The following is a 24,320-nucleotide window of genomic DNA, read 5'->3' as shown; positions in this document are numbered from 1 at the left end:
GTCCTCTTAGCAAACAAGTGTGGTTGTTTATTCACTTTTATTGCTTTGTAGGATATCCATTTTTGTAAGACATAATTATTACACTAAGCTTGTTATATACTCATACCAATAACAACATTACAATATTAAACTAAATTAAATTAGAAGCTAACTTGTGCTTTGTTCTGCTTTCACATCACTCCAGTCTAAACTAATAAACCTTTACTACACAATGTCATAAATAATAAATGTTGGCCAGTATTGACAAAATGTTTATAAAATGTATTTAATATTTAAAAATGTCACTTACACACAAAGTATGGTTAAAAACTGTTATAACCTCCTCCACGCTATATATAAAGGCTATGCATTTATCAGACACAGATATTATTTATTACTTAAATAATAAATGTTGGCCAGTATTGACATAAAAGACAGGAAAACTACAATTCCAGTTTCAAAAATGATCAGTGTTATTTTTTTTTTTACCGTGTCATATTGTTCATAATGATTTTCTTTTTTCATTGCAGACCTGATGACGCCAAAAGAAGAAATCACAAATGCAAGAGAACAAACTGATCAAGGTGATTTGATTTATTTATCTGCCTCTAATGTTTAACCAGTAATGACAAAGACACAAACACAATTATAGTTGCAGAAGTTCTCAGTGCATTTTTTTACTGTGTCAGATTCTTCAAAATGATTTTCTCTGTTCATTTTAGATCTGAAAGTGGTAAAGGAGGAAATTTCACAACTCAATGAAGTGGAGGAGAAACCTCATCATTTGATACCCAAGGAAGAATCTCTGAGCTGCTCGATTACTGTGAGGAATTTGTCACCTAAAAGGAACAACAAGCAAAAGGCAACAGCCAAGGATGCTTTTATGTGCCCTCAGTGTGGAAAGACCTTCACATATAAATATATGCTTAATAATCACATGAGACTTCACACTGGAGAAAAGCCTCACCGATGTGATCAGTGTGGAAAAACCTTCAACAGAAAATCGCATTTAAGTGAGCACACAAAAATTCACACTGGAGAAAAACCTTACACATGTGATCAGTGTGGAAAGAGTTTCTTTAGTAAAATTGAACTCAACAGGCACATGAGGATTCACATAAAAGGAAGGCCTTACAGATGTGATCAGTGTGGAAAGAACTTCAGGTATAAATGGCACCTTACTGACCACACGAAAATTCACACTGGAGAAAAGCCTTACAGATGTGATCATTGTGGAAAGAGTTTTCTTCGTAGGTTTAATCTCAACGTGCACATGACAATTCACACTGGAGAAAAACCTTACACATGTGATCAGTGTGGAAAGAGTTTCATTTGTAAGACTGACCTTAATCAGCACATAATAATTCACACTGGAAACAAACCTTACAGATGTGATCAGTGTGAAAAGAGTTTCATTTGTAAGACTGACCTTAATCAGCACATAATAATTCACACTGGAGACAAACCTTACAGATGTGATCAGTGTGAAAAGAGTTATGGTCGTAAGAGCGATCTCAACGGGCACATGAGTATTCACACTGGAGAAAAGCCTTACACATGTGATCAGTGTGGAAAAAACTTCAGGTATAAAGGGCACTTTAATGAACACACGAGAATTCACACTGGAGAAAAGCCTTACAGATGTGATCTGTGTGGAAAAACCTTCAATAGAAAATCACATTTAAGTGAGCACACACAAATTCACACTGGAGAAAAACCTTGCATCTGTGATCAATGTGGAAAGAGTTTCATTCATAAGATGTATCTGAATAGGCACCTGAGGATTCACACTACAGAAAGGCCTTAAAATGTCCCTACTACGGTGATTTTTGTATTTGAAAAGTTCAGATGCAAAAACCACTAAACGCAACCTGAATAGGGTTTGGTTTTACACTGTTTGAGTTTGAGCAAGTTTGACTGACTGCTTTAGCATCCTGGATTGTAATGTAAATGCCATAGACAGTAAAAGAAATGGAAGAAAACAAGCAATACGGTTAATACAAATTGAAGAATAGTTAGAATGGTAAAGATTCAGCCTTTCATCCCCTCTAGAAAGATCAAAGATGATCTAAAATGATCTGTAAGTACAGTGACAGTCAGAAGACATCTGATTGAAGCTGAGCTGTTTTCAAGAAGCCCCCATAAAGCACCATTGTTGAAAAACACATCAACTGGCCCAAAGAAAAATGGTGTAATATTTTGTGGCCTGATGAGAGTAAAATTGTTCTTTTGGGTCAAGCGGTTATCGGCAGAACCTCAGGCGACTCCCGGGTACTAAATTCAAGCCACAGTACACTATAAAGACAGTTAAACATGGTGGTGCAAAAATCATGGTATCGGGGGGGTTTCATACCAACGTGTTGGGCTTATTTATCTTATACAAAGAAAAATGGATCAGTTTAAATACATCAGGGGCCCGTTTCAGAAAGGTGGTTAAGTGAAAACTCTGAGTTTGTTAACCCTGAAATGAGGAAACTCTGAGTTTTCCGTTTCAAAAAGGGAGGTAGGTTAAACCTGAGACAGCAGGGTAAGTCAAGCCTGTTTCAGAAGGAGAGGTAACTTATACTCAGAGTCTGTTTCCGGGGTAACTTACTCTGTGAACCTAACCTGGTCGGGAGCAGGTTTTATCCTGTAAACTCAGAGTTTCTTGTGGTCTCCTCCCCTTTTTTAAAGGAGTAGCGGTGTTTAATCTTGTTAGTTGCTTTAGTACATTCATTCATTGTGCACATTTTTATTATGTACACTGTTAAATATTTTTAGCTGTCTTTAAGTTATAATTAAATTGCCAGTGCAAACCATTTTTAACTTACTACTTTATATTTTTATATATTACACTAATTAAACTTTCAACTAAAATATTAAAACAGTCAATTGAAATGACTTGAAAAGCTAATATGATATACTTAGGTGCATAGATCGTATTAGTGACTAAAATGTCAAGTACTTTTATAGACAATCCTGTAGATCAGGGGTGGGGAACCCTGGTCCTGAAGGGCCACTGTCCTGCAGAGTTTTGTTCCAACCCTAATTAAACACACCTGAAAAATCAAATTAAAGTCTTCAGGATCACTTGGAAATTTAATTCTGGTGTGTTTGATTAGGATTTAACTAAACTCTGCAGGACAGTGGCCCTCCAGGACACAGGGTTCCCCAGACCTGCTGTAGATGATGAAATTGCATTCATTTGTAGAAAGTTAGATTTATGTCGCGAGAGGATTTTGAGACCCCTAGTGTTTTTTGTCATATCCACTTATATTTATGCGAGCGAAATTATAATTTTTTGCAGTCATTTTAGATATATAAATATCCTTATATGACTAATATCAGTCTTTGTGGTGCTCTTACATCTATACAGTTGACTTGACATTTCTTACGTATCCACTCGACATTATCGCTGGTCCAGTGGGTAATGCTGTGTGCAGTGGTTAGGGCAGATGTACTGTCGGCGATCGGAGTTCGAATCCTGGCTCGGCGAATTTTTGTTTTATTCATGATAAACATTTGTAAAGTTCGTAGCCTTATATGACAAAGTATTATGCTTAATTTCATTTTTAGCTCAGCTGCTGTCAGCTTTTTGTCCATGGGATTGCATCTGCATGTAAATGAATATAATAACGTACAGTCCTCAGTTTATTTACTTCTGATGTTTTAACTGTGATGAAAAATTAAATGTATGCATTTACTAGAGTAGCATTTAACAAAAACAACTCTTTTCTTTAAAATAAATTCTCGTAGTTGCTGTACACTTGCAGTAACACTTTCAGTTTTAGTAGTAAAAATGATTAAGACCTCTTTGTCACGTGCTGTTGCCATGGTAAATCGTAATATCTGAGCTCCATTGATGATGGCTTTTCGTTGTGGCTGTGCACGCGCTTAACTCAGAAGCCGTTTCTCAATGTCAAGGATACTTCCTTGGCAGGACTAGTCCTTAAAAGTCCCTTCCTTCAGAGGCTAGGCGAGGCTCCTTTTAAGCATTCGGAGAACACGTTAAATGGAACAGGCTAGCAAGTGCACGTCTTACGTCATTGCGTGATTGAAAGGTGTGCTTTCGGTGCTGCACGCATAGGATTGTGGGTGATTTCAGCGCGTGAAGAGCGCGAAGGATACAAATTTGCATCCTTTCCTGTATATGGGATATTTCTCAAACGAAGGACTCAGTCCTTGGCTGAAATTTCGAGGATCCTCGACATTGGAACAGTCCTTCGACGGACGTCGATGACGTAGCATCCTCGAAATTCTAGCTTCCGAGGATCCTTCCTTGACATTGAGAAACGGCTAGAGTCAACCTACTCAGAGTTAATTGAACTAACTCCGATCAGCTGTTCTGTAACCGAAAACTCAGAGTTTACTATCTCAGAGTAAGTCAACTCAGAGTTCAAGTTTAAACTCAGAGTTGGTTGATCCTCCTTATTGAAACGGGCCCCAGAATACTTGTTAAGGTTATGTTGCCCTTGACCGAAGAGGAAATGCCCCTAAAATGGGTGTTTCAACAAGACAACAACCCCACATATACAAACAGGAGGGTAAAATCTTGGTTCCACACAAAAAGGATTGAGGTTATTATGGAGTGTCCAGCTCAATCCCCTCTCTACCCCATTGAAAACTTGTGGGGTGACAATAAAAATGCAGTTTCTGACACAAAGCCTAAAAGTGAACAGGAACTGTGGATCTTGGGGTAAAATATCTGTTTCTGGGTGCCAGAAGTTGGTTGAGTTGATTTGACACAGATGTGCAGCAAATATCAACAACAATGGTTATGCAACTAAATATAAATATTCAATAGGTCAAAGTGAAGTTAAATCTTAAGAAATTTCTCTCGTTTTAAGTGTCTACAGAGAAAAATGTTGACCCTGCTATATATATATATATATTTTTTTTGAACAAAGTAATAATCATTTTATTTGCTTCCTTTTAAAAGAACAAGACATAATTGTAAACTGTGAAATGTTGAATGTGTAATGTTTTCAATACATTTGAAATAAACTGTTTTTATTTTTTTTGCACTTTATTCACTTTTATTAGAACACTGCTATTATTTTGAACACAACTGTATGTGTGTAACTATAGTGAATGACTGTTGTTAAGCAGCTGTTGCGTCATCCTCCCGTCCAGCAGATGGCGCAAACTCACCGCGTGTTACATAAAATAACAGAAGAAGAGAAACTCGATAAGAGCAGCAGTAAATGTTGTGATGTTTTGCTTTTTATATGTGTGTTAATAATCTGTGTGTTATCTTTGTGGTGAACGAAGTTTTATTCTTGCTTACTGTAAATACTTTTTTTTACCATACCATACCAGAGTTATTTCTGTATTCAGGAGGGTTCTGTTTCTTTATTTAACAAAGCTGCAGTCGTTTATATTGAAATGATGTTTTTGTGTGAATATTATAATGGTGTTGTGTGTTTGTTCAGATGTTCAACATGAGAGATCAGATGGATGTGATGTGCTGTAAATCAGTAGGAACTGATCTGTCCATGGTGGATATTGATGATTTGATGACAGAAATCTCTCAGCTGAAGAAAGAGGTGGCGTTACTGGAGTCAAAGCTCAGACAGAGAGATGAACTCAACACAAAGGTTTGTATAAATTAAAACACTTAAACACTCTTTGTCATCATGATTGAGGTTTGTGTGTTCAGTGATGATCCTATAGTGAAAGTACATCATCACAACTGTTTGTTTTAATGTTATTTCCAGGATGTATCTGGTGTCTGTCTCTGTGGCTTTACTGATCAAACATCTACAGATCTTCTGGTTTCTGTCTGTAATGAAGACCAGAAGACATCAGTGAATCTGCTGGACTGTGGGATAGAAGTGAAACAAGAAGACACAGAAGCAGATGAAGGTGATTTGATTTATTCAGGTATTCACAGTTTTTTCCTGGGACAAAATTGGTCTTTGGTGGTGGTTGATGAACATGTTCATACATTCACACATTAAGAAGTACCTCACCCATGTAAACATAATGTTTATAAAATGTATTTAATATTTAAAAATGTCACTTAAACACAAAGTATGGTTAAGTAAGGGATAATGTAGAGGCAGGCGGTAGTTATCGGGAAATAAGTCCCGACAGTGTGATCAGGACCCGCCGCGAAGCATATTACACGGCTACTTGTCACATAAGAAAAAAACCAGACATGAATATGAATTTGAAACATTTTATTGGCATATTTGTTTTAAATTAACATTTTTATCCTTCCGCAAAACTTTGCACAGATGCATAAAATGATCGTAATACCTTATTAAGATCCTCTGCTTCATACTTGTCTGTCTCCATTTTTTCTCTTTTAGCCAGTCTTTGAGAAGTTTTAATGCCCATTCTAGACTTTTTGTGTGTTGGCTTCATAGCTGTCATGCTCTATTTTTTCAAGTTCAGTCTCAGTAAGCTGTCTGTGTCTTGTCGTGGTTGTCCAGTGTTTGTCACAAGATGGCGCCAAACAGTAATCTTTATTGATCTTTATTGGCGCGGAGCGATTTTACTCATACAAGTAGTACCGGCTATGTGTTATTACTTTGGAGCGGTTATTATTTGAAAAGAATGAACCTGCAAATGTCTCAACTGACCAATCAGAATCAAGCATTCCAGAGAGCTGTGTAATAAAAATTTTGTAACCTCCTCCACGCTATATATAAAGGCTATGCATTTATCAGACACAGATATTATTTATTACTTGTCACTCTCACCACCATCATTTCCCAGGTGAAAAAGTAGTACACTTCCATAGTGTACTTAAAGTACTTTATTTTCGCAAACTAATTTTGTACTTAATGAACTGAAATTCATCTTTAATACTTCTTGAGATAATCTTAAGAACATCTAAGAGTACTACACTGTGCTATTTTTGAGACACCATAAATATGAACTAAAATATGCTAAAAATGTATTTCAGTACCATTAAACTTGAACCAATCTTTGTATAAAAGTTTAGTTCAAGTTTAATACAAGTGTTAACTAAATACATTTTTTATTACAGAGATAGTATGTTAAAAGTACATTTTAGTTCATATTCATGGTGTCTCGAAATAGCACAGTGGAGTACACTTAAATAATCTTAAGATCATCTTAAGAAGTACTAAAGATACATTTTTAGTATATTAAGTACAAAATTAGTGTGCGAAAATAAAGCACTTTAAGTACACTATGGAAGTGTACTACTTTTTCACCTGGGTTCTTGCCCTCTTAGCAAAAAAGTGTGGTTGTTTATTCACTTTTATTGCTTTGTAGGATATCCATTTTTGTAAGACCTGATTATTTACACTAAGCTTGGTATATAATCATACCAATAACAACTTTACAATATAAAACTAAATTAAATTAGAAGCTAACTTGTGCTTTGTTCTGCTTTCACCTCACTCCAGTCTAAACTAAAAAAAACTTTACTACACAATGTCATAAATAATAAATGTTGCCCAGTATGGACATAAAAGACAGGAAAACTACAATTGCAGTTTCAAAAATGATTGGTGTTATGTTTTTACTGTCATAATGATTTTCTCTGTTCATTTCAGACCTGATGGAGCCAAAAGAAGAAATCACAAATGCAAGAGAACAAACTGATCAAGGTGATTTGATTTATTTATCTGCCTCTAATGTTTAACCAGTAATGACAAAGACACAAACACAATTATAGTTGCAGAAGTGCTGTCAAATTCTTCATAATGATTTTCTCTGTTCATTTTAGATCAGAAAGCGGTAAAGCAGGAAATTTCACAACTCAATGAAATGGAGGAGAAACCTCATCATTTGATACCCAAGGAAGAATCTCTGAGCTGTTCAATAACTGTAAGGAATTTTTCCCCTAAAAGAAACAACAAGCAAAAGGCAAAAGTCAAAGATGCTTTTACGTGCCCTCAGTGTGGAAAGACCTTCACATATAAATATATGCTTAATAATCACATGAGAATCCACACTGGAAAAAAACCTTACAGCTGTGATCAGTGTGGAAAGACCTTCAATGAAAAATGGCATTTAAGTGATCACACAAAAATTCACACTGGAGAAAAGCCTTACAGATGTGATCAGTGTGGAAAGAGTTATGGTCGTAAGAGTGATCTCAACAGGCACGTGAGTATTCACACTGGAAAAAGGCCTTACAGATGTGATCAGTGTGGAAAGAACTTCAGGAATAAAGCCCACCTTAATGAACACACGAGAATTCACACTGGAGAAAAACCTTTAAGATGTGATCAGTGTGGAAAGAGTTATGGTCGTAAGAGTGATCTCAATAGACACATGAGGATTCACACTAAACAAAGGCCTTAAAATACCCCTACTACGGTGATTTTCGTATTTGAAAAGTTCAGATGCAAAAACCACTAAGCGCAACCTCGGTCAAAAATGAGATGATAATATTAACCAAATGCTTTTGGCATGTATTATACGTTCATCAAGTAGTTTTGCTTTAAAAACGCTTAATCCCAGCCTCAGGCCATTCAGAAATACCAGTTTGTTGGCAGAATCCATTAAGAGTCTGATAGAAATTAAATTTTTGTTAGAAAACACATCAGGGTGGTTATAGACCGGAGGTTCTCAAAGTTTACATTCAAAGGTCCAAATCTGAATTCTCATCATTTTCATAGGTCTGGAAAAACTGGTTATTACAAAAATTGTCAAGCATGGTAATAATTTTATGTAAATTTTTTGTTTATACAACAAATCAAAACAAATCCCTACTGAAAAATCCAGCTAAGACCAGCATAAGCTGGTAGCTGGTTTTAGCTGGGATAAGGTTGCAGTAGCTGGTTTAAGCTGGTCCTCCCTGCATGGCAAAGCTGGTGGATCAGCTAGTCTTCCATCCTGACCAGCTAAGTCCAGCTGAAAAGTGACCAAAACACAGCTAGAACAGCTTGCTACACCAGCAAAACCAGCTAAAACAAAGCTGGGAGACAAGCTAAAACCAGCTTACCAACTTATGCTGGTCTTAGCTGGATTTTTCAGTAGGGATATTAACAAGTTTATTTTACATTTGAAGTAAAAAAAAAATAAACATGAAACACGTGAAGTATGCCAAAAGTAAACCGGTGCAAATTGCAGAGCAACATAATATGAGAAATGGCACAGTTTGTTTTCCATCAGATGCACAAACCGTGGCAAAGTAGGTGTGGTTGGTAGACGGAGACACTGACCTAAATTAGGGGTGCACTCATAACTTGGCCGATGATGCTTGCTTTGCTTGTTACTTTAGACAGACCATCAATGAATTACGTTGAAATACCGCTACATCCAAAAGCCAGAGGGCGCTCTCGTGCAGAAACTCAATATTCGCTGCAGATGAAGAACAATACACAGGCAGCTCCATAGATATTTACACTAGATGTCACCTTGTCTACAGCAGTTCATTGGACCGAATGCGTCAAATAGAGCCGCCATCTTGAAACAGGGGAACCCCGCATCAGCGTCATTGTAGGCAATGGTGTAACGGAAATAAAATCACCATAAATCGTCATGAATGCGATTTTCTTGGTTTTCTTTTGGTTCGTTGCAACAGTCAGACATGTATTTAGCATTGAGTCCAGAAAAAAATAAAAGTTTTGATATTATGAAAATCTACTTTTTCTAATTATAATGCATAGTGCTAGTAGGTCTAACATCAATACGCAGCACAAAAGTCTGGCACCGTCCATGAATTTTACCAGTTTTACCTAGCTACTTCCTATGACAAGACCCCTGTTCCAAGATGGCGGCAGTTTTGACGCATGCTTAGAACCCCAAGGCGACATCTAGTGTATATATCTATGACGCAGCTCCAGGAAATGTCTTAAGGATATGTTTATATTGCTGTTCTTTAAACCTTTTCAGGTATTTTCATGATAATAAAGAATTTGTATAATGATTATGTTTGACGAGTGTTGCTTTTTCAAATGCGTGTTTTAAATGACTCAAACAAACAGTGATTTCAGATTGATAAGGACTTACTGATCAAAAGCTGTAGTACATGAACTAGCTGTGCATAATATCTGGGTGTGATGGCTACAGCGCGTCTCACAGGAAATGTTTAAATAACTTGTTTTTTTTTCAGACCAGGAATACTCTTAAATCGAAAAAGATAAAAAACTAAACTAATGGTTTACAAGTTTAAAATGAATTTTTAAAGAAACAAATGCACACATTTAATCAATCACATAGAAATTAATGCACTTGCAATATGAAGTGTACGCGTGTCCGGAACAAGTTCCCTTCGGATCCGGACCGGAGTCCGGACTTTGAGAACCCCTGTTCTAGACCCTTTTTAGGGGGGCTTCAGCCACCCTACAATTATTAAATCTATCAAACTCTCAGATATACAGTTATGTTCAAAATAATAGCAGTGCCACATCGGTAACTTGATAAACCACTGTTATCCGTAGTAGGAATATTTCTGAATTAGAAATGATTTACTTACAGATGTAGTAGTGTAATAGAAAAACAATAGACCCATTTGTTATGATATCCACACTACTTGTTATGAGTTATAGAATCATTTATTGAAAGTGGTGTTATCAAAATAATATTAGTGTGAAGTTTAACTGGAAAATGAGTTCAATCTGTGAAAAGAACCCATATCTCCTTTTTGTCCTTTATTAGGAAAGAGTGAAAGCAAATATTTCACCAATTGTTATAAAATAAATCTGCTGCTGAATTTCCAAGTAAAATCGACCGTAGAGGAACAACCCAATTTGATTAAAACGTTGATTTGAGAGGGGGAAACGTATAAAGAAATGCAGTAAAGTTTAGGATGCTCAGTTAAATGATCTCAAATGCTTTAAAATGGCAACAAAAACCCAAAACACATGGAAGAAAACAAGCAATATGGTTAATACAGATTGAAGAATAGTCAGGATGGCAAAGCTTCAGCCTTTCATCCCCTCTAGAAAGATAAAAAATGATCTAAAATGATCTGTAAGTACAGTGACAGTCAGAAGGCATCTGATTGAAGCTAAGCTGTTTGCAAGAAGCCCCCATAAAGCACCAGCTCAAAAAACGGAAGGAAGTATATATACTTTATGTTTTCCGCTTACAGTTTAAATACATCAAAATACTTGATAAGATTATGTTGCCCTTGGCTGTAGAGGAAATGCCCCTAAAATGGGTGTTTCAACAAGACAACAACCCCAAATAGAAAAGCAAGAGGGTAAAATCTTGGTTCCAGACAAAAAGGATTGAGGTTATTATGGAGTGTCCAGCTCAATCCCATGATCTTTACCCCATTGAAAACTTGTGGGGTGACAATAAAAATGCAGTTTCTGACACAAAGCCTAAAAAGTAACAGGAACTGTGGATCTTGGGCTAAAATATCTGTTTCTGGGTGCCAGAAGTTGGTTGATTTGAGACAGATGTGCAGCAGTTATCAACAACAATGGTCATGCAACTAAATATAAATAATTTAATAGTTTAAATTGAAGTTAAATCTCAATAAATTATTTCAGTTTATAAGTTTCTACGGAGAAAAATGTTAACACTGCTTTTTTTAACATATTAATATTCATTTTATTTGCTTCCCTTTAAAAGAACAATACAGACTTGTAAACTGTGTTAATGCTTTGATTTGTAATTTAATGTGTATGTGTTATGTTTTCAATACATTTGAAAAATGGAAATAAACTCTGTTTTTTCTGCTTTATTCACTTTTATTAGAACACTGCTATTATTTTGAACACAACTGTATGTGTGTAACTATGGTGAATGACTGTTGTTAAGCAGCTGTTGCGTCATCCTCCCGTCCAGCAGATGGCGCAAACTCACCGCGTGTTACATAAAACAGCAGAAGAAGAAGAAGAAGAGAAGCGCACAGTTCGAGCAGTAGTAAGTGTTGTGTTGTTTTTGCTTTTTATTTGTGTGTGAATAATGTGTGTGTTTTATTTGTGTGAACGAAGTTTTATTCTTTTTTGCTGTTAACAGTTTTTTTTACCATATACCTTGTTTTTGGAGTTGTTTTTGTAGTCAGGAATGTTTTGTTTCTTGATTTAACAAAGCTTTGTTAATTGAAATAATGTTTTTGTGTGAATATTATAATGGTGATGTGTTTGTGTTTAGATGTTCATTATGAGAGATCAGATGGATGTGATGTGCTGTAAATCAGTAGGAACTGATCTGTCCATGCTGAATATTGATGATTTGATGACAGAAATCTCTCAGCTGAAGAAAGAGGTGGCGTTACTGGAGTCAAAGCTCAGACAGAGAGATGAACTCAACACAAAGGTTTGTATAAATTAAAACACTTCAACACTCTTTGTCATCATGATTGAGGTTTGTGTGTTCAGTGTTGATCTTATAGTGAAAGTACATCATCACAACTGTTTGTTTTAATGTTATTTCCAGGATGTATCTGGTGTCTCTCTCTGTGGCTTTACTGATCAAACATCTACAGATCTTCTGGTTTCTGTCTGTAATGAAGACCAGAAGACATCAGTGAATCTGCTGGACTGTGGGATAGAAGTGAAACAAGAAGACACCGAAGCAGATGAAGGTGATTTGATTTATTTAGATTTGTACAGTTTTTTCCTAGGACAAAATTGGTCTTTGGTGGTGCTTGATGAACATGTTCATACACTCACACATTAAAAAGTGCCTCACCTATGTAAACATAATGTTCATAAAATGTATTTAATATTTAAAAATGTCACTTAAACACAAAGTATGGTTAAAAATGTTATAACCTCCTCCATGCTATATATAAAGGCTATGCATTTATCAGACACAGATATTATTTATTACTTGTCACTCTCGCCGCCATCATTTCCCAGGTGAAAAAGTAGTACACTTCCATAGTGTACTTAAAGTACTTTATTTTCGCAAACTAATTTTGTACTTAATGAACTGAAATTCATCTTTAGTACTTCTTGAGATAATCTTAAGAACATCTAAGTGTACTTCACTGTGCTATTTTTGAGACACCATAAATATGAACTAAAATATGCTAAAAATGTATTTCAGTACCATTAAACTTGAACCAATCTTTGTATAAAAGTTGAGTTCAAGTTTAATACAAGTGTTAACTAAATACATTTTTTATTACAGAGATAGTATGTTAAAAGTACATTTTAGTTCATATTCATGGTGTCTCGAAATAGCACAGTGGAGTACACTTAGATAATCTTAAGATCATCTTAAGAAGTACTAAAGATACATTTTTAGTATATTAAGTACAAAATTAGTGTGCGAAAATAAAGCACTTTAAGTACACTATGGAAGTGTACTACTTTTTCACCTGAGTTCTTGCCCTCTTAGCAAAAAAGTGTGGTTTTTTTAGGGGCCAGTCACACCAAAAGCGTTTATGGCAGTTGCAGGCGCCTTTTTTGAATGATATTCTATGGGCAGGGCGCATTTGCGCGCTGTTTATGCGCGCCGAGCGCCTTGCGGTTTTTTGCCGCCTGCCGCGCAAGCGTTTTTGAAGAGCGCTGAGAGCGGAGAAGCGCCCGACGTCATTCGTGTCTTTCCATTGTCCAATCGAATGAGGGGAGAGGCGGGCCTTACGTTGTGGTGAGGGAAGTTTACAGTTGCTTTGAAGAACCGGACACCACTCGCTCACTCTCTCCTGTGTGTTTGTGCACCTCTCACCCTCAAACAAGGTCAGAGCAAGCGTCCTCTTTTTAAAGTTTCTGCTGATATGACAAGTAACAGCAAAAGAGCGCTCAGCCTTAGGCTGCAGTCACACCAAAAGCGCTTTAAACGCTTGCAAACGCAAGGCGCGACGCACTGCCTTTAATAAAAAAAAGAGCAGTGCGACGCAGCTTTTCATATTGCTAAGCAACCACCGAGTCAGCTGTCTTGTCAATCAAATATTGAAGCGTGAGCGCTCTTTTGCTATTAACTGTCATATCAGCAGAAACTTTAAAAAGAGGACGCTTGCTCTGACCTTGTTTAAGGATGAGAGGTGCACAAACACACAGGAGAGAGTGAGCGAGTGGTGTCCGGTTCTTCAAAGCAACTGTAAACTTTCCTCACCACAACGTAAGGCCCACCTCTCCCCTCATTCGATTGGACAATGGAAAGACACGAATGACTTCGGGGGCTTCTCCGCTCTCAGCGCTCCTTCAAAAACGCGTGCGCGGCAGGCGGCAAAAAACCGCAAGGCGCTCGGCGCGCATAAACAGCGCGCAAATGCGCCCTGCCCATAGAATATCATTCAAAAAAGGCGCCTGCAACTGCCATAAACGCTTTTGGTGTGACTGGCCCCTTATTCACTTTTATTGCTTTATAGGATATCCATTTTTCTAAGACCTGATTATTACACTAAGCTTGGTATATAATTATACCAATAACAACTTTACAATATAAAACTAAATTAAATTAGAAGCTAACTTGTGCTTTGTTCTGGTTTCACCTCACTCCAGTCTAAACTAAAAAAAACTTTACTACACAATGTCATAAATAATAAATGTTGGCCACTATTGACATAAAAGACAGGAAAACTACAATAGCAGTTTCAAAGATGATTGGTGTTATGTTTTTACTGTCATATTGTTCATAATGATTTTCTCTGTTCATTTCAGACCTGACGGAGCCAAAAGAAGAAATCACAAATGCAAGAGAACCGACAGATCAAGGTGATTTGATTTATTTATCTGCCTCTAATGTTTAACCAGTAATGACAAAGACACAAACACAATTATAGTTGCAGAAGTGCTGTCAAATTCTTCATAATGATTTTCTCTGTTCATTTTAGATCAGAAAGCGGTAAAGCAGGAAATTTCACAACTCAATGAAATGGAGGAGAAACCTCATAATTTGATACCCAAGGAAGAATCTCTGAGCTGCTCGATAACTGTGAGGAATTTTTCCCCTAAAAGAAACAACAAGCAAAAGGCAAAAGTCAAAGATGCTTTTACGTGCCCTCAGTGTGGAAAGACCTTCACATATAAATATATGCTTAATAATCACATAAGAATTCACACTGGAGAAAAACCTTACAGCTGTGATCAGTGTGGAAAGAGTTATGGTCGTAAGAGTGATCTCAACAGGCACTTGAGTATTCACACTGGAAAAAGGCCTTACAGATGTGATCAGTGTGGAAAGAGCTTCAGGAATAAAGCCCACCTTAATGAACACACGAGAATTCACACTGGAGAAAAACCTCACAGCTGTGACCAATGTGAAAAGAGCTTCAGTCGTAAGATTGATCTCAATAGACACATGAGGATTCACACCAAACAAAGGCCTTAAAATACCCCTACTACGGTAATTTTCGTATTTGAAAAGTTCAGATGCAAAAACCACTGAACGCAACCTCGGTCAAAAATGAGATGATAATATTAACCGAATGCTTTTGGCATGTATTATACATTCATCAAGTAGTTTTGCTTTAAATACGCTTAATCCCAGTCTCAGGCCATTCAGAAATACCAGTTTGTTGGCAGAATCCATTAAGAGTCTGATAGAAATTAAATTTTTGTTAGAAAACACATCAGGGTGGTTATAGACTGGAGGTTCTCAAAGTTTACATTCAAAGGTCCAAATCTGAATTCTCATAATTTTCATAGGTCTGGAAAAACTGGTTATTACAAAAATTGTCAAGCATGGTAATAATTTTATGTAAATAATTTGTTTATACAACAAATCAAAACAAATCCCTACTGAAAAATTTATCTAAGACCAGCATAAGCTGGTAGCTGGTTTTAGCTGGGATAAGGTTGCAGTAGCTGGTTTAAGCTGGTCCTCCCTGCATGGCAAAGCTGGTGGATCAGCTAGTCTTCCATCCTGACCAGCTAAGTCCAGCTGAAAAGTGACCAAAACACAGCTAGAACAGCTTGCTACACCAGCAAAACCAGCTAAAGCAAAGCTGGGAGACAAGCTTAAACCAGCTTACCAACTTATGCTGGTCTTAGCTGGATTTTTCAGTAGGGATATTAACAAGTTTATTTTACATTTGAAGTAAAAAAAAAATAAACATGAAACACGTGAAGTATGCCAAAAGTAAACAGGTGCAAATTGCAGAGCAACATAATATGAGAAATGGCACAGTTTGTTTTCCATCAGATGCACAAACCGTGGCAAAGTAGGTGTGGTTGGTAGACGGAGACACTGACCTAAATTAGGGGTGCACTCATAACTTGGCCGATGATGCTTGCTTTGCTTGTTACTTTAGACAGACCATCAATGAATTACGTTGAAATGCCGCTACATCCAAACGCCAGAGGGCGCTCTCGTGCAGAAACTCAATATTCGCTGCAGATGAAGAACAATACACAGGCAGCTCCATAGATATTTACACTAGATGTCACCTTGTCTACAGCAGTTCATTGGACCGAATGCGTCAAATAGAGCCGCCATCTTGAAACAGGGGAACCCTGCATCAGCGTCATTGTAGGCAATGGTGTAACGGAAATAAAATCACCATAAATCGTCATGAATGCGATTTTCTTGGTTTTCTTTTGGTTCGTTGCAACAGTCAGACATTTATTTAGCATTGATTCCAGAAAAAAATAAAAGTTTTGATATTATGAAAATCTACTTTTTCTAATTATAATGCATAGTGCTAGTAGGTCTAACATCAATACGCAGCACAAAAGTCTGGCACCGGCCATGAATTTTACCAGTTTTACCTAGCTACTTCCTATGACAAGACCCCTGTTCCAAGATGGCGGCAGTTTTGACGCATGCTTAGAACCCCAAGGCGACATCTAGTGTATATATCTATGACGCAGCTCCAGGAAATGTCTTAAGGATATGTTTATATTGCTGTTCTTTAAACCTTTTCAGGTATTTTCATGATAATAAAGAATTTGTATAATGATTATGTTTGACGAGTGTTGCTTTTTCAAATGCGTGTTTTAAATGACTCAAACAAACAGTGATTTCAGATTGATAAGGACTTACTGATCAAAAGCTGTAGTACATGAACTAGCTGTGCATAATATCTGGGTGTGATGGCTACAGCGCGTCTCACAGGAAATGTTTAAATAACTCGTTTTATTTTCAGACCAGGAATACTCTTAAATCGAAAAAGATGAAAACTAAACTAATGGTTTACAAGTTTAAAATGAATTATTAAAGAAGCAAATGCACACATTTGATCAATCACATAGAAATTAATGCACTTGCAATATGAAGTGTACGCGGGTCCGGAACAAGTTCCCTTCGGATCCGGACCGGAGTCCGGACTTTGAGAACCCCTGTTCTAGACCCTTTTTGAGTTATATAATCATTTATTAAAAGTGGCTTCATCAAAATAATATTAGTGTGAAGTTTAACTGGAAAATGAGTTCATTCTGTGAAAAGAACCCACATCTCCTTTTTGTCCTTTATTAGGAAAGAGTGAAAGCAAATATTTCACAAATTGTTATAAAATATATCTGCTGCTGAATTTCCAAGTAAAATCGACCGTAGAGGAACAACCAAATTTGATTAAAACGTTGATTTGAGAGGGGGAAACATATAAAGAAATGCAGTAAAGTTTAGGATGCTCAGTTAAATGATCTCAAATGCTTTAAAATGGCAACAAAAACCCAAAACACATGGAAGAAAACAAGCAATATGGTTAATACAGATTGAAGAATAGTCAGGATGGCAAAGCTTCAGCCTTTCATCCCCTTTACAAAGATAAAAAATTATCTAAAATGATCTGTAAGTACAGTGACAGTCAGAAGGCATCTGATTGAAGCTAAGCTGTTTGCAAGAAGCCCCCATAAAGCACCAGCTCAAAAAACGGAAGGAAGTATATATACTTTATGTTTTCCGCTTACAGTTTAAATACATCAGAATACTTGATAAGATTATGTTGCCCTTGGCTGAAGAGGAAATGCCCCTAAAATGGATGTTTCAACAAGACAACAACCCCAAATACACAAGCAAGAGGGCAAAATCTTGGTTCCAGACAAAAAGGATTGAGGTTATTATGGAGTGTCCAGCTCAATCCCATGATCTTTACCCCATTGAAAACTTGTGGGGTGACATTTAAAATGCAGTTTCTGACACAAAGCCTAAAAAGTAACAGGAACTGTGGATCTTGGGCTAAAATATCTGTTTCTGGTGCCAGAAGTTGGTTAAGTTGATTTGAGACAGATATGCAGCAGATATCAACAACAATGGTCATGCAACTAAATATAAATAATTAAATAGTTTGAATTGAAGTTAAATCTCAATAAATTATTTCAGTTTATAAGTTTCTACGGAGAAAAATGTTAACACTGCTTTTTTTAACATATTAATATTCATTTTATTTGCTTCCCTTTAAAAGAACAATACAGACTTGTAAACTGTGTTAATGCTTTGATTTGTAATTTAATGTGTATGTGTTATGTTTTCAATACATTTGAAAAATGGAAATAAACTCTGTTTTTTCTGCTTTATTCACTTTTATTAGTACACTGCTATTATTTTGAACACAACTGTATGTGTGTAACTATGGTGAATGACTGTTGTTAAGCAGCTGTTGCGTCATCCTCCCGTCCAGCAGATGGCGCAAACTCACCGCGTGTTACATAAAACAACAGAAGAAGAAGAAGAAGAGAAGTGCACAGTTCGAGCAGTAGTAAGTGTTGTGATGTTTTTGCTTTTTATTTGTGTGTGAATAATGTGTGTGTTTTATTTGTGTGAACGAAGTTTTATTCTTTTTTGCTGTTAACAGTTTTTTTTTACCATATACCTTGTTTTTGGAGTTGTTTTTGTAGTCAGGAATGTTTTGTTTCTTGATTTAATAAAGCTTTGTTAATTGAAATAATGTTTTTGTGTGAATATTATAATGGTGATGTGTTTGTGTTCAGATGTTCATCATGAGAGATCAGATGGATGTGATGTGCTGTAAATCAGTAGGAACTGATCTGTCCATGCTGGATATTGATGATTTGATGACAGAAATCTCTCAGCTGAAGAAAGAGGTGGCGTTACTGGAGTCAAAGCTCAGACAGAGAGATGAACTCAACACAAAGGTTTGTATAAATTAAAACACTTAAACACTCTTTGTCATCATGCTTGAGGTTTGTGTGTTTAGTGTTGATCCTATAGTGAAAGTACATCATCACAACTGTTTGTTTTAATGTTATTTCCAGGATGTATCTGGTGTCTCTCTCTGTGGCTTTACTGATCAAACATCTACAGATCTTCTGGTTTCTGTCTGTAATGAAGACCAGAAGACATCAGTGAATCTGCTGGACTGTGGGGTAGAAGTGAAACAAGAGGACACAGAAGCAGATGAAGGTGATTTGATTTATTCAGGTATTCACAGTTTTTTCCTGGGACAAAATTGGTCTTTGGTTAGGGTTAGGGTTAGGCTTTAGTACTTCTTGAGATAATCGTAAGAACATCTAAGTGTACTTCACTGTGCTATTTTTGAGACACCATAAATATGAACTAAAATATGCTAAAAATTTATTTCAGTACCATTTAATTTGAACCAATCTTTGTATAAAAGTTAAGTTCAAGTTTAATACAAGTGTTAACTAAATACATTTTTTATTACAGAGATAGTATGTTAAAAGTACATTTTAGTTCATATTCCTGGTGTCTCGAAATAGCACAGTGGAGTACACTTAGATAATCTTAAGATCATCTTAAGAAGTACTAAAGATACATTTTTAGTATATTAAGTACAAAATTAGTGTGCGAAAATAAAGCACTTTAAGTACACTATGGAAGTGTACTACTTTTTCACCTGAGTTCTTGCCCTCTTAGCAAAAAAGTGTGTTTTTTTTTAGGGGCCAGTCACACCAAAAGTGTTTATGGCAGTTGCAGGCGCCTTTTTTGAATGATATTCTATGGGCAGGGCGCATTTGCGCGCTGTTTATGCGCGCCGAGCGCCTTGCGGTTTTTTGCCGCCTGCCGCGCAAGCGTTTTTGAAGGAGCGCTGAGAGCGGAGAAGCGCCCGACGTCATTCGTGTCTTTCCATTGTCCAATCGAATGAGGGGAGAGGCGGGCCTTACGTTGTGGTGAGGGAAGTTTACAGTTGCTTTGAAGAACCGGACACCACTCGCTCACTCTCTCCTGTGTGTTTGTGCACCTCTCACCCTCAAACAAGGTCAGAGCAAGCGTCCTCTTTTTAAAGTTTCTGCTGATATGACAAGTAACAGCAAAAGAGCGCTCAGCCTTAGGCTGCAGTCACACCAAAAGCGCTTTAAACGCTTGCAAACGCAAGGCGCGACGCACTGCCTTTAATAAAAAAAAGAGCAGTGCGACGCAGCTTTTCATATTGCTAAGCAACCACCGAGTCAGCTGTCTTGTCAATCAAATATTGAAGCGTGAGCGCTCTTTTGCTATTAACTGTCATATCAGCAGAAACTTTAAAAAGAGGACGCTTGCTCTGACCTTGTTTAAGGATGAGAGGTGCACAAACACACAGGAGAGAGTGAGCGAGTGGTGTCCGGTTCTTCAAAGCAACTGTAAACTTTCCTCACCACAACGTAAGGCCCGCCTCTCCCCTCATTCGATTGGACAATGGAAAGACACGAATGACTTCGGGGGCTTCTCCGCTCTCAGCGCTCCTTCAAAAACGCGTGCGCGGCAGGCGGCAAAAAACCGCAAGGCGCTCGGCGCGAATAAACAGCGCGCAAATGCGCCCTGCCCATAGAATATCATTCAAAAAAGGCGCCTGCAACTGCCATAAACGCTTTTGGTGTGACTGGCCCCTTATTCACTTTTATTGCTTTATAGGATATCCATTTTTCTAAGACCTGATTATTACACTAAGCTTGGTATATAATCATACCAATAACAACTTTACAATATAAAACTAAATTAAATTAGAAGCTAACTTGTGCTTTGTTCTGGTTTCACCTCACTCCAGTCTAAACTAAAAAAAACTTTACTACACAATGTCATAAATAATAAATGTTGGCCACTATTGACATAAAAGACAGGAAAACTACAATAGCAGTTTCAAAGATGATTGGTGTTATGTTTTTACTGTCATAATGATTTTCTCTGTTCATTTCAGACCTGATGGAGCCAAAAGAAGAAATCACAAATGCAAGAGAACAAACTGATCAAGGTGATTTGATTTATTTATCTGCCTCTAATGTTTAACCAGTAATGACAAAGACACAAACACAATTATAGTTGCAGAAGTGCTGTCAAATTCTTCATAATGATTTTCTCTGTTCATTTTAGATCAGAAAGCGGTAAAGCAGGAAATTTCACAACTCAATGAAATGGAGGAGAAACCTCATCATTTGATACCCAAGGAAGAATCTCTGAGCTGCTCGATTACTGTGAGGAATTTTTCCCCTAAAAGAAACAACAAGCAAAAGGCAAAAGTCAAAGATGCTTTTACGTGCCCTCAGTGTGGAAAGACCTTCACATATAAATATATGCTTAATAATCACATAAGAATTCACACTGGAGAAAAACCTTACAGCTGTGATCAGTGTGGAAAGACCTTCAATAAAAAATGGCATTTTAGTGATCACATAAGAATTCACACTGGAGAAAGGCCTTACAGATGTGATCAATGTGGAAAGAGTTTTATTCGTAGGTTTAATCTTAACGGGCACATAAGAATTCACACTGGAGAAAGGCCTTACAGATGTGATCAGTGTGGAAAGAGTTTCATTCGTAAGAGTGATCTCAATAGACACATGAGGATTCACACCAAACAAAGGCCTTAAAATACCCCTACTACGGTGATTTTCGTATTTGAAAAGTTCAGATGCAAAAACCACTGAACGCAACCTCGGTCAAAAATGAGATGATAATATTAACCGAATGCTTTTGGCATGTATTATACGTTCATCAAGTAGTTTTGCTTCAAATACGCTTAATCCCAGCCTCAGGCCATTCAGAAATACCAGTTTGTTGGCAGAATCCATTAAGAGTCTGATAGAAATTAAATTTTTGTTAGAAAACACATCAGGGTGGTTATAGACTGGAGGTTCTCAAAGTTTACATTCAAAGGTCCAAATCTGAATTCTCATAATTTTCATAGGTCTGGAAAAACTGGTTATTACAAAAATTGTCAAGCATGGTAATAATTTTATGTAAATAATTTGTTTATACAACAAATCAAAACAAATCCCTACTGAAAAATTTATCTAAGATCAGCATAAGCTGGTAGCTGGTTTTAGCTGGGATAAGGTTGCAGTAGCTGGTTTAAGCTGGTCCTCCCTGCATGGCAAAGCTGGTGGATCAGCTAGTCTTCCATCCTGACCAGCTAAGTCCAGCTGAAAAAGTGACCAAAACACAGCTAGAACAGCTTGCTACACCAGCAAAACCAGCTAAAACAAAGCTGGGAGACAAGCTAAAACCAGCTTACCAACTTGTGCTGGTCTTAGCTGGATTTTTCAGTAGGGATATTAACAAGTTTATTTTACATTTGAAGTAAAAAAAAAATAAACATGAAACACGTGAAGTATGCCAAAAGTAAACAGGTGCAAATTGCAGAGCAACATAATATGAGAAATGGCACAGTTTGTTTTCCATCAGATGCACAAACCGTGGCAAAGTAGGTGTGGTTGGTAGACGGAGACACTGACCTAAATTAGGGGTGCACTCATAACTTGGCCGATGATGCTTGCTTTGCTTGTTACTTTAGACAGACCATCAATGAATTACGTTGAAATACCGCTACATCCAAAAGCCAGAGGGCGCTCTCGTGCAGAAACTCAATATTCGCTGCAGATGAAGAACAATACACAGGCAGCTCCATAGATATGTACACTAGTGGCGCTTTTCCATTGCATAGTACCCCACGGTTTAGTTTAGTTTGGGTCGGGTCAGTTTACTTTTGGGAGCTTTTCCATTGGGTGCAGTACGTAGTACCCGATACTTTTTTTCGTACCACCTCGGTTGGGGTTCCAAGCGACCCGAGCTGATACCAAACGTGACGCGAAAACACTGTAGATCACTGATTGGTCTGAGAGGATCGTCACGTCATCGCTATAATGTAAATATTAGCTTTAGTATACTGCTAGCTTGCGCTGCCTCAAGCAAACATGTTGTTATCTGTGTTCTGAAATTTCCAAACACCCTTTTAGCGATGAAAAACATCCGCATGTTGAGAATCCGGGACACCATAACAGTTTTTTCGAGACTTGCAGTTTGTGGCAGCACATTCGCGACGTGCACGTCCGCATTATATATGCTTAAATGCAACTTGAATGAGGCTCAGCGGAGCGCCGTAGACTGACGCCACGGGTCGGGTGTTTGAACAGAAACTGTCATGTGAGACAGAGGTAGTGATAAACGCGATGTGCAAACATCTATTTGTGGTGGCCAATTTTAATTTTGTGGCAGACTGAGAAATAAATGAATGTATGGGAATGTACAACAACGCTCTCACGTGTATGATGTCACAGCAGTAGGCAGCGTAAATATAACGACACGCCTATAATCCCTCCCACTCCGAAGTGATACTAAACTCGATGGAAAAGCTAACCACGCCAAAGTGAGGTGAGCTGACCCGACCCAAACTAAACTAAACCGTGGGGTACTATGCAATGGAAAAGCGCCATAGATGTCACCTTGGCTACAGCAGTTCATTGGACCGAATGCGTCAAATAGAGCCGCCATCTTGAAACAGGGGAACCCCGCATCAGCGTCATTGTAGGCAATGGTGTAACGGAAATAAAATCACCATAAATCGTCATGAATGCGATTTTCTTGGTTTTCTTTTGGTTCGTTGCAACAGTCAGACATGTATTTAGCATTGAGTCCAGAAAAAAATAAAAGTTTTGATATTATGAAAATCTACTTTTTCTAATTATAATGCATAGTGCTAGTAGGCCTAACATCAATACGCAGCACAAAAGTCTGGCACCGGCCATGAATTTTACCAGTTTTACCTAGCTACTTCCTATGACAAGATGGCGGTGGTTTTGACGCATGCTTAGAACCCCAAGGCGACATCTAGTGTTTATATCTATGACGCAGCTCCAGGAAATGTCTTAAGGATATATTTATATTGCTGTTCTTTAAACCTTTTCAGGTATTTTCATGATAATAAAGAATTTGTATAATGATTATGTTTGACGAGTGTTGCTTTTTCAAATGCGTGTTTTAAATGACTCAAACCAACAGTGATTTCAGATTGATAAGGACTTACTGATCAAAAGCTGTAGTACATGAACTAGCTGTGCATAATATCTGGGTGTGATGGCTACAGCGCGTCTCACAGGAAATGTTTAAATAACTTGTTTTTTTTTCAGACCAGGAATACTCTTAAATCGAAAAAGATAAAAACTAAACTAATGGTTTACAAGTTTAAAATGAATTTTTAAAGAAGAAAATGCACACATTTAATCAATCGCATAGAAATTAATGCACTTGCAATATGAAGTGTACGCGGGTCCGGAACAAGTTCCCTTCGGATCCGGACTTTGAGAACCCCTGTTCTAGACCCTTTTAAGGGGGCTTCAGCCACCCTGTCTGTCATCTTAGCCACCCTACAATTATTAAATCTATCAAACTCTCAGATATACAGTTATGTTCAAATA

At 37.3% G+C, this 24,320-nt stretch overlaps 2 protein-coding genes across 2 annotated transcripts in view; both read left to right on the top strand.

Annotated features, from left to right (window-relative positions):
- LOC135775187 (uncharacterized) overlaps positions 1-4,844 on the top strand; it is a 31,677-nt gene extending 26,833 nt beyond the window's left edge. The window contains exon 3 of the mRNA XM_065285223.1: positions 702-4,844. Coding sequence (XP_065141295.1) covers positions 702-1,786 — 1,085 coding nt within the window. The 3' untranslated portion in view covers positions 1,787-4,844. The remainder of the gene's footprint in view (positions 1-701) is intronic.
- LOC135775192 (uncharacterized) lies at positions 4,422-11,538 on the top strand. Its single transcript, XM_065285228.2, has 6 exons — positions 4,422-4,502; positions 5,391-5,417; positions 5,499-5,555; positions 5,676-5,823; positions 7,491-7,544; positions 7,664-11,538. Exons 1-6 carry the CDS (start codon positions 4,422-4,424, stop codon positions 8,242-8,244), a joined length of 948 nt encoding a protein of 315 aa, XP_065141300.2. The 3' UTR covers positions 8,245-11,538.
- Positions 11,539-24,320: the final 12,782 nt, after the last annotated feature.

This window comes from Paramisgurnus dabryanus, chromosome 21 (genome assembly GCF_030506205.2).
Source record: "Paramisgurnus dabryanus chromosome 21, PD_genome_1.1, whole genome shotgun sequence".
In the NCBI taxonomy this organism is placed as follows: Eukaryota; Metazoa; Chordata; class Actinopteri; order Cypriniformes; family Cobitidae; genus Paramisgurnus; species Paramisgurnus dabryanus.
The sequence above is the reverse complement of the archived record's forward strand: the minus strand, read 5'-3'. Positions and strand labels throughout refer to the sequence as shown.

Bases quoted from the DNA above. Each gene is read 5' to 3' on its own strand.
- LOC135775192 (XM_065285228.2), top strand. From the start codon at position 4,422: ATGTTGCCCTTGACCGAAGAGGAAATGCCCCTAAAATGGGTGTTTCAA. The intron at 4,503-5,390 runs GTAAAATCTTGG...GTGTTTGTTCAG, and splicing joins CCACATATACAAACAGGAGG to ATGTTCAACATGAGAGATCA. The intron at 5,556-5,675 runs GTTTGTATAAAT...TGTTATTTCCAG, and splicing joins GAGATGAACTCAACACAAAG to GATGTATCTGGTGTCTGTCT.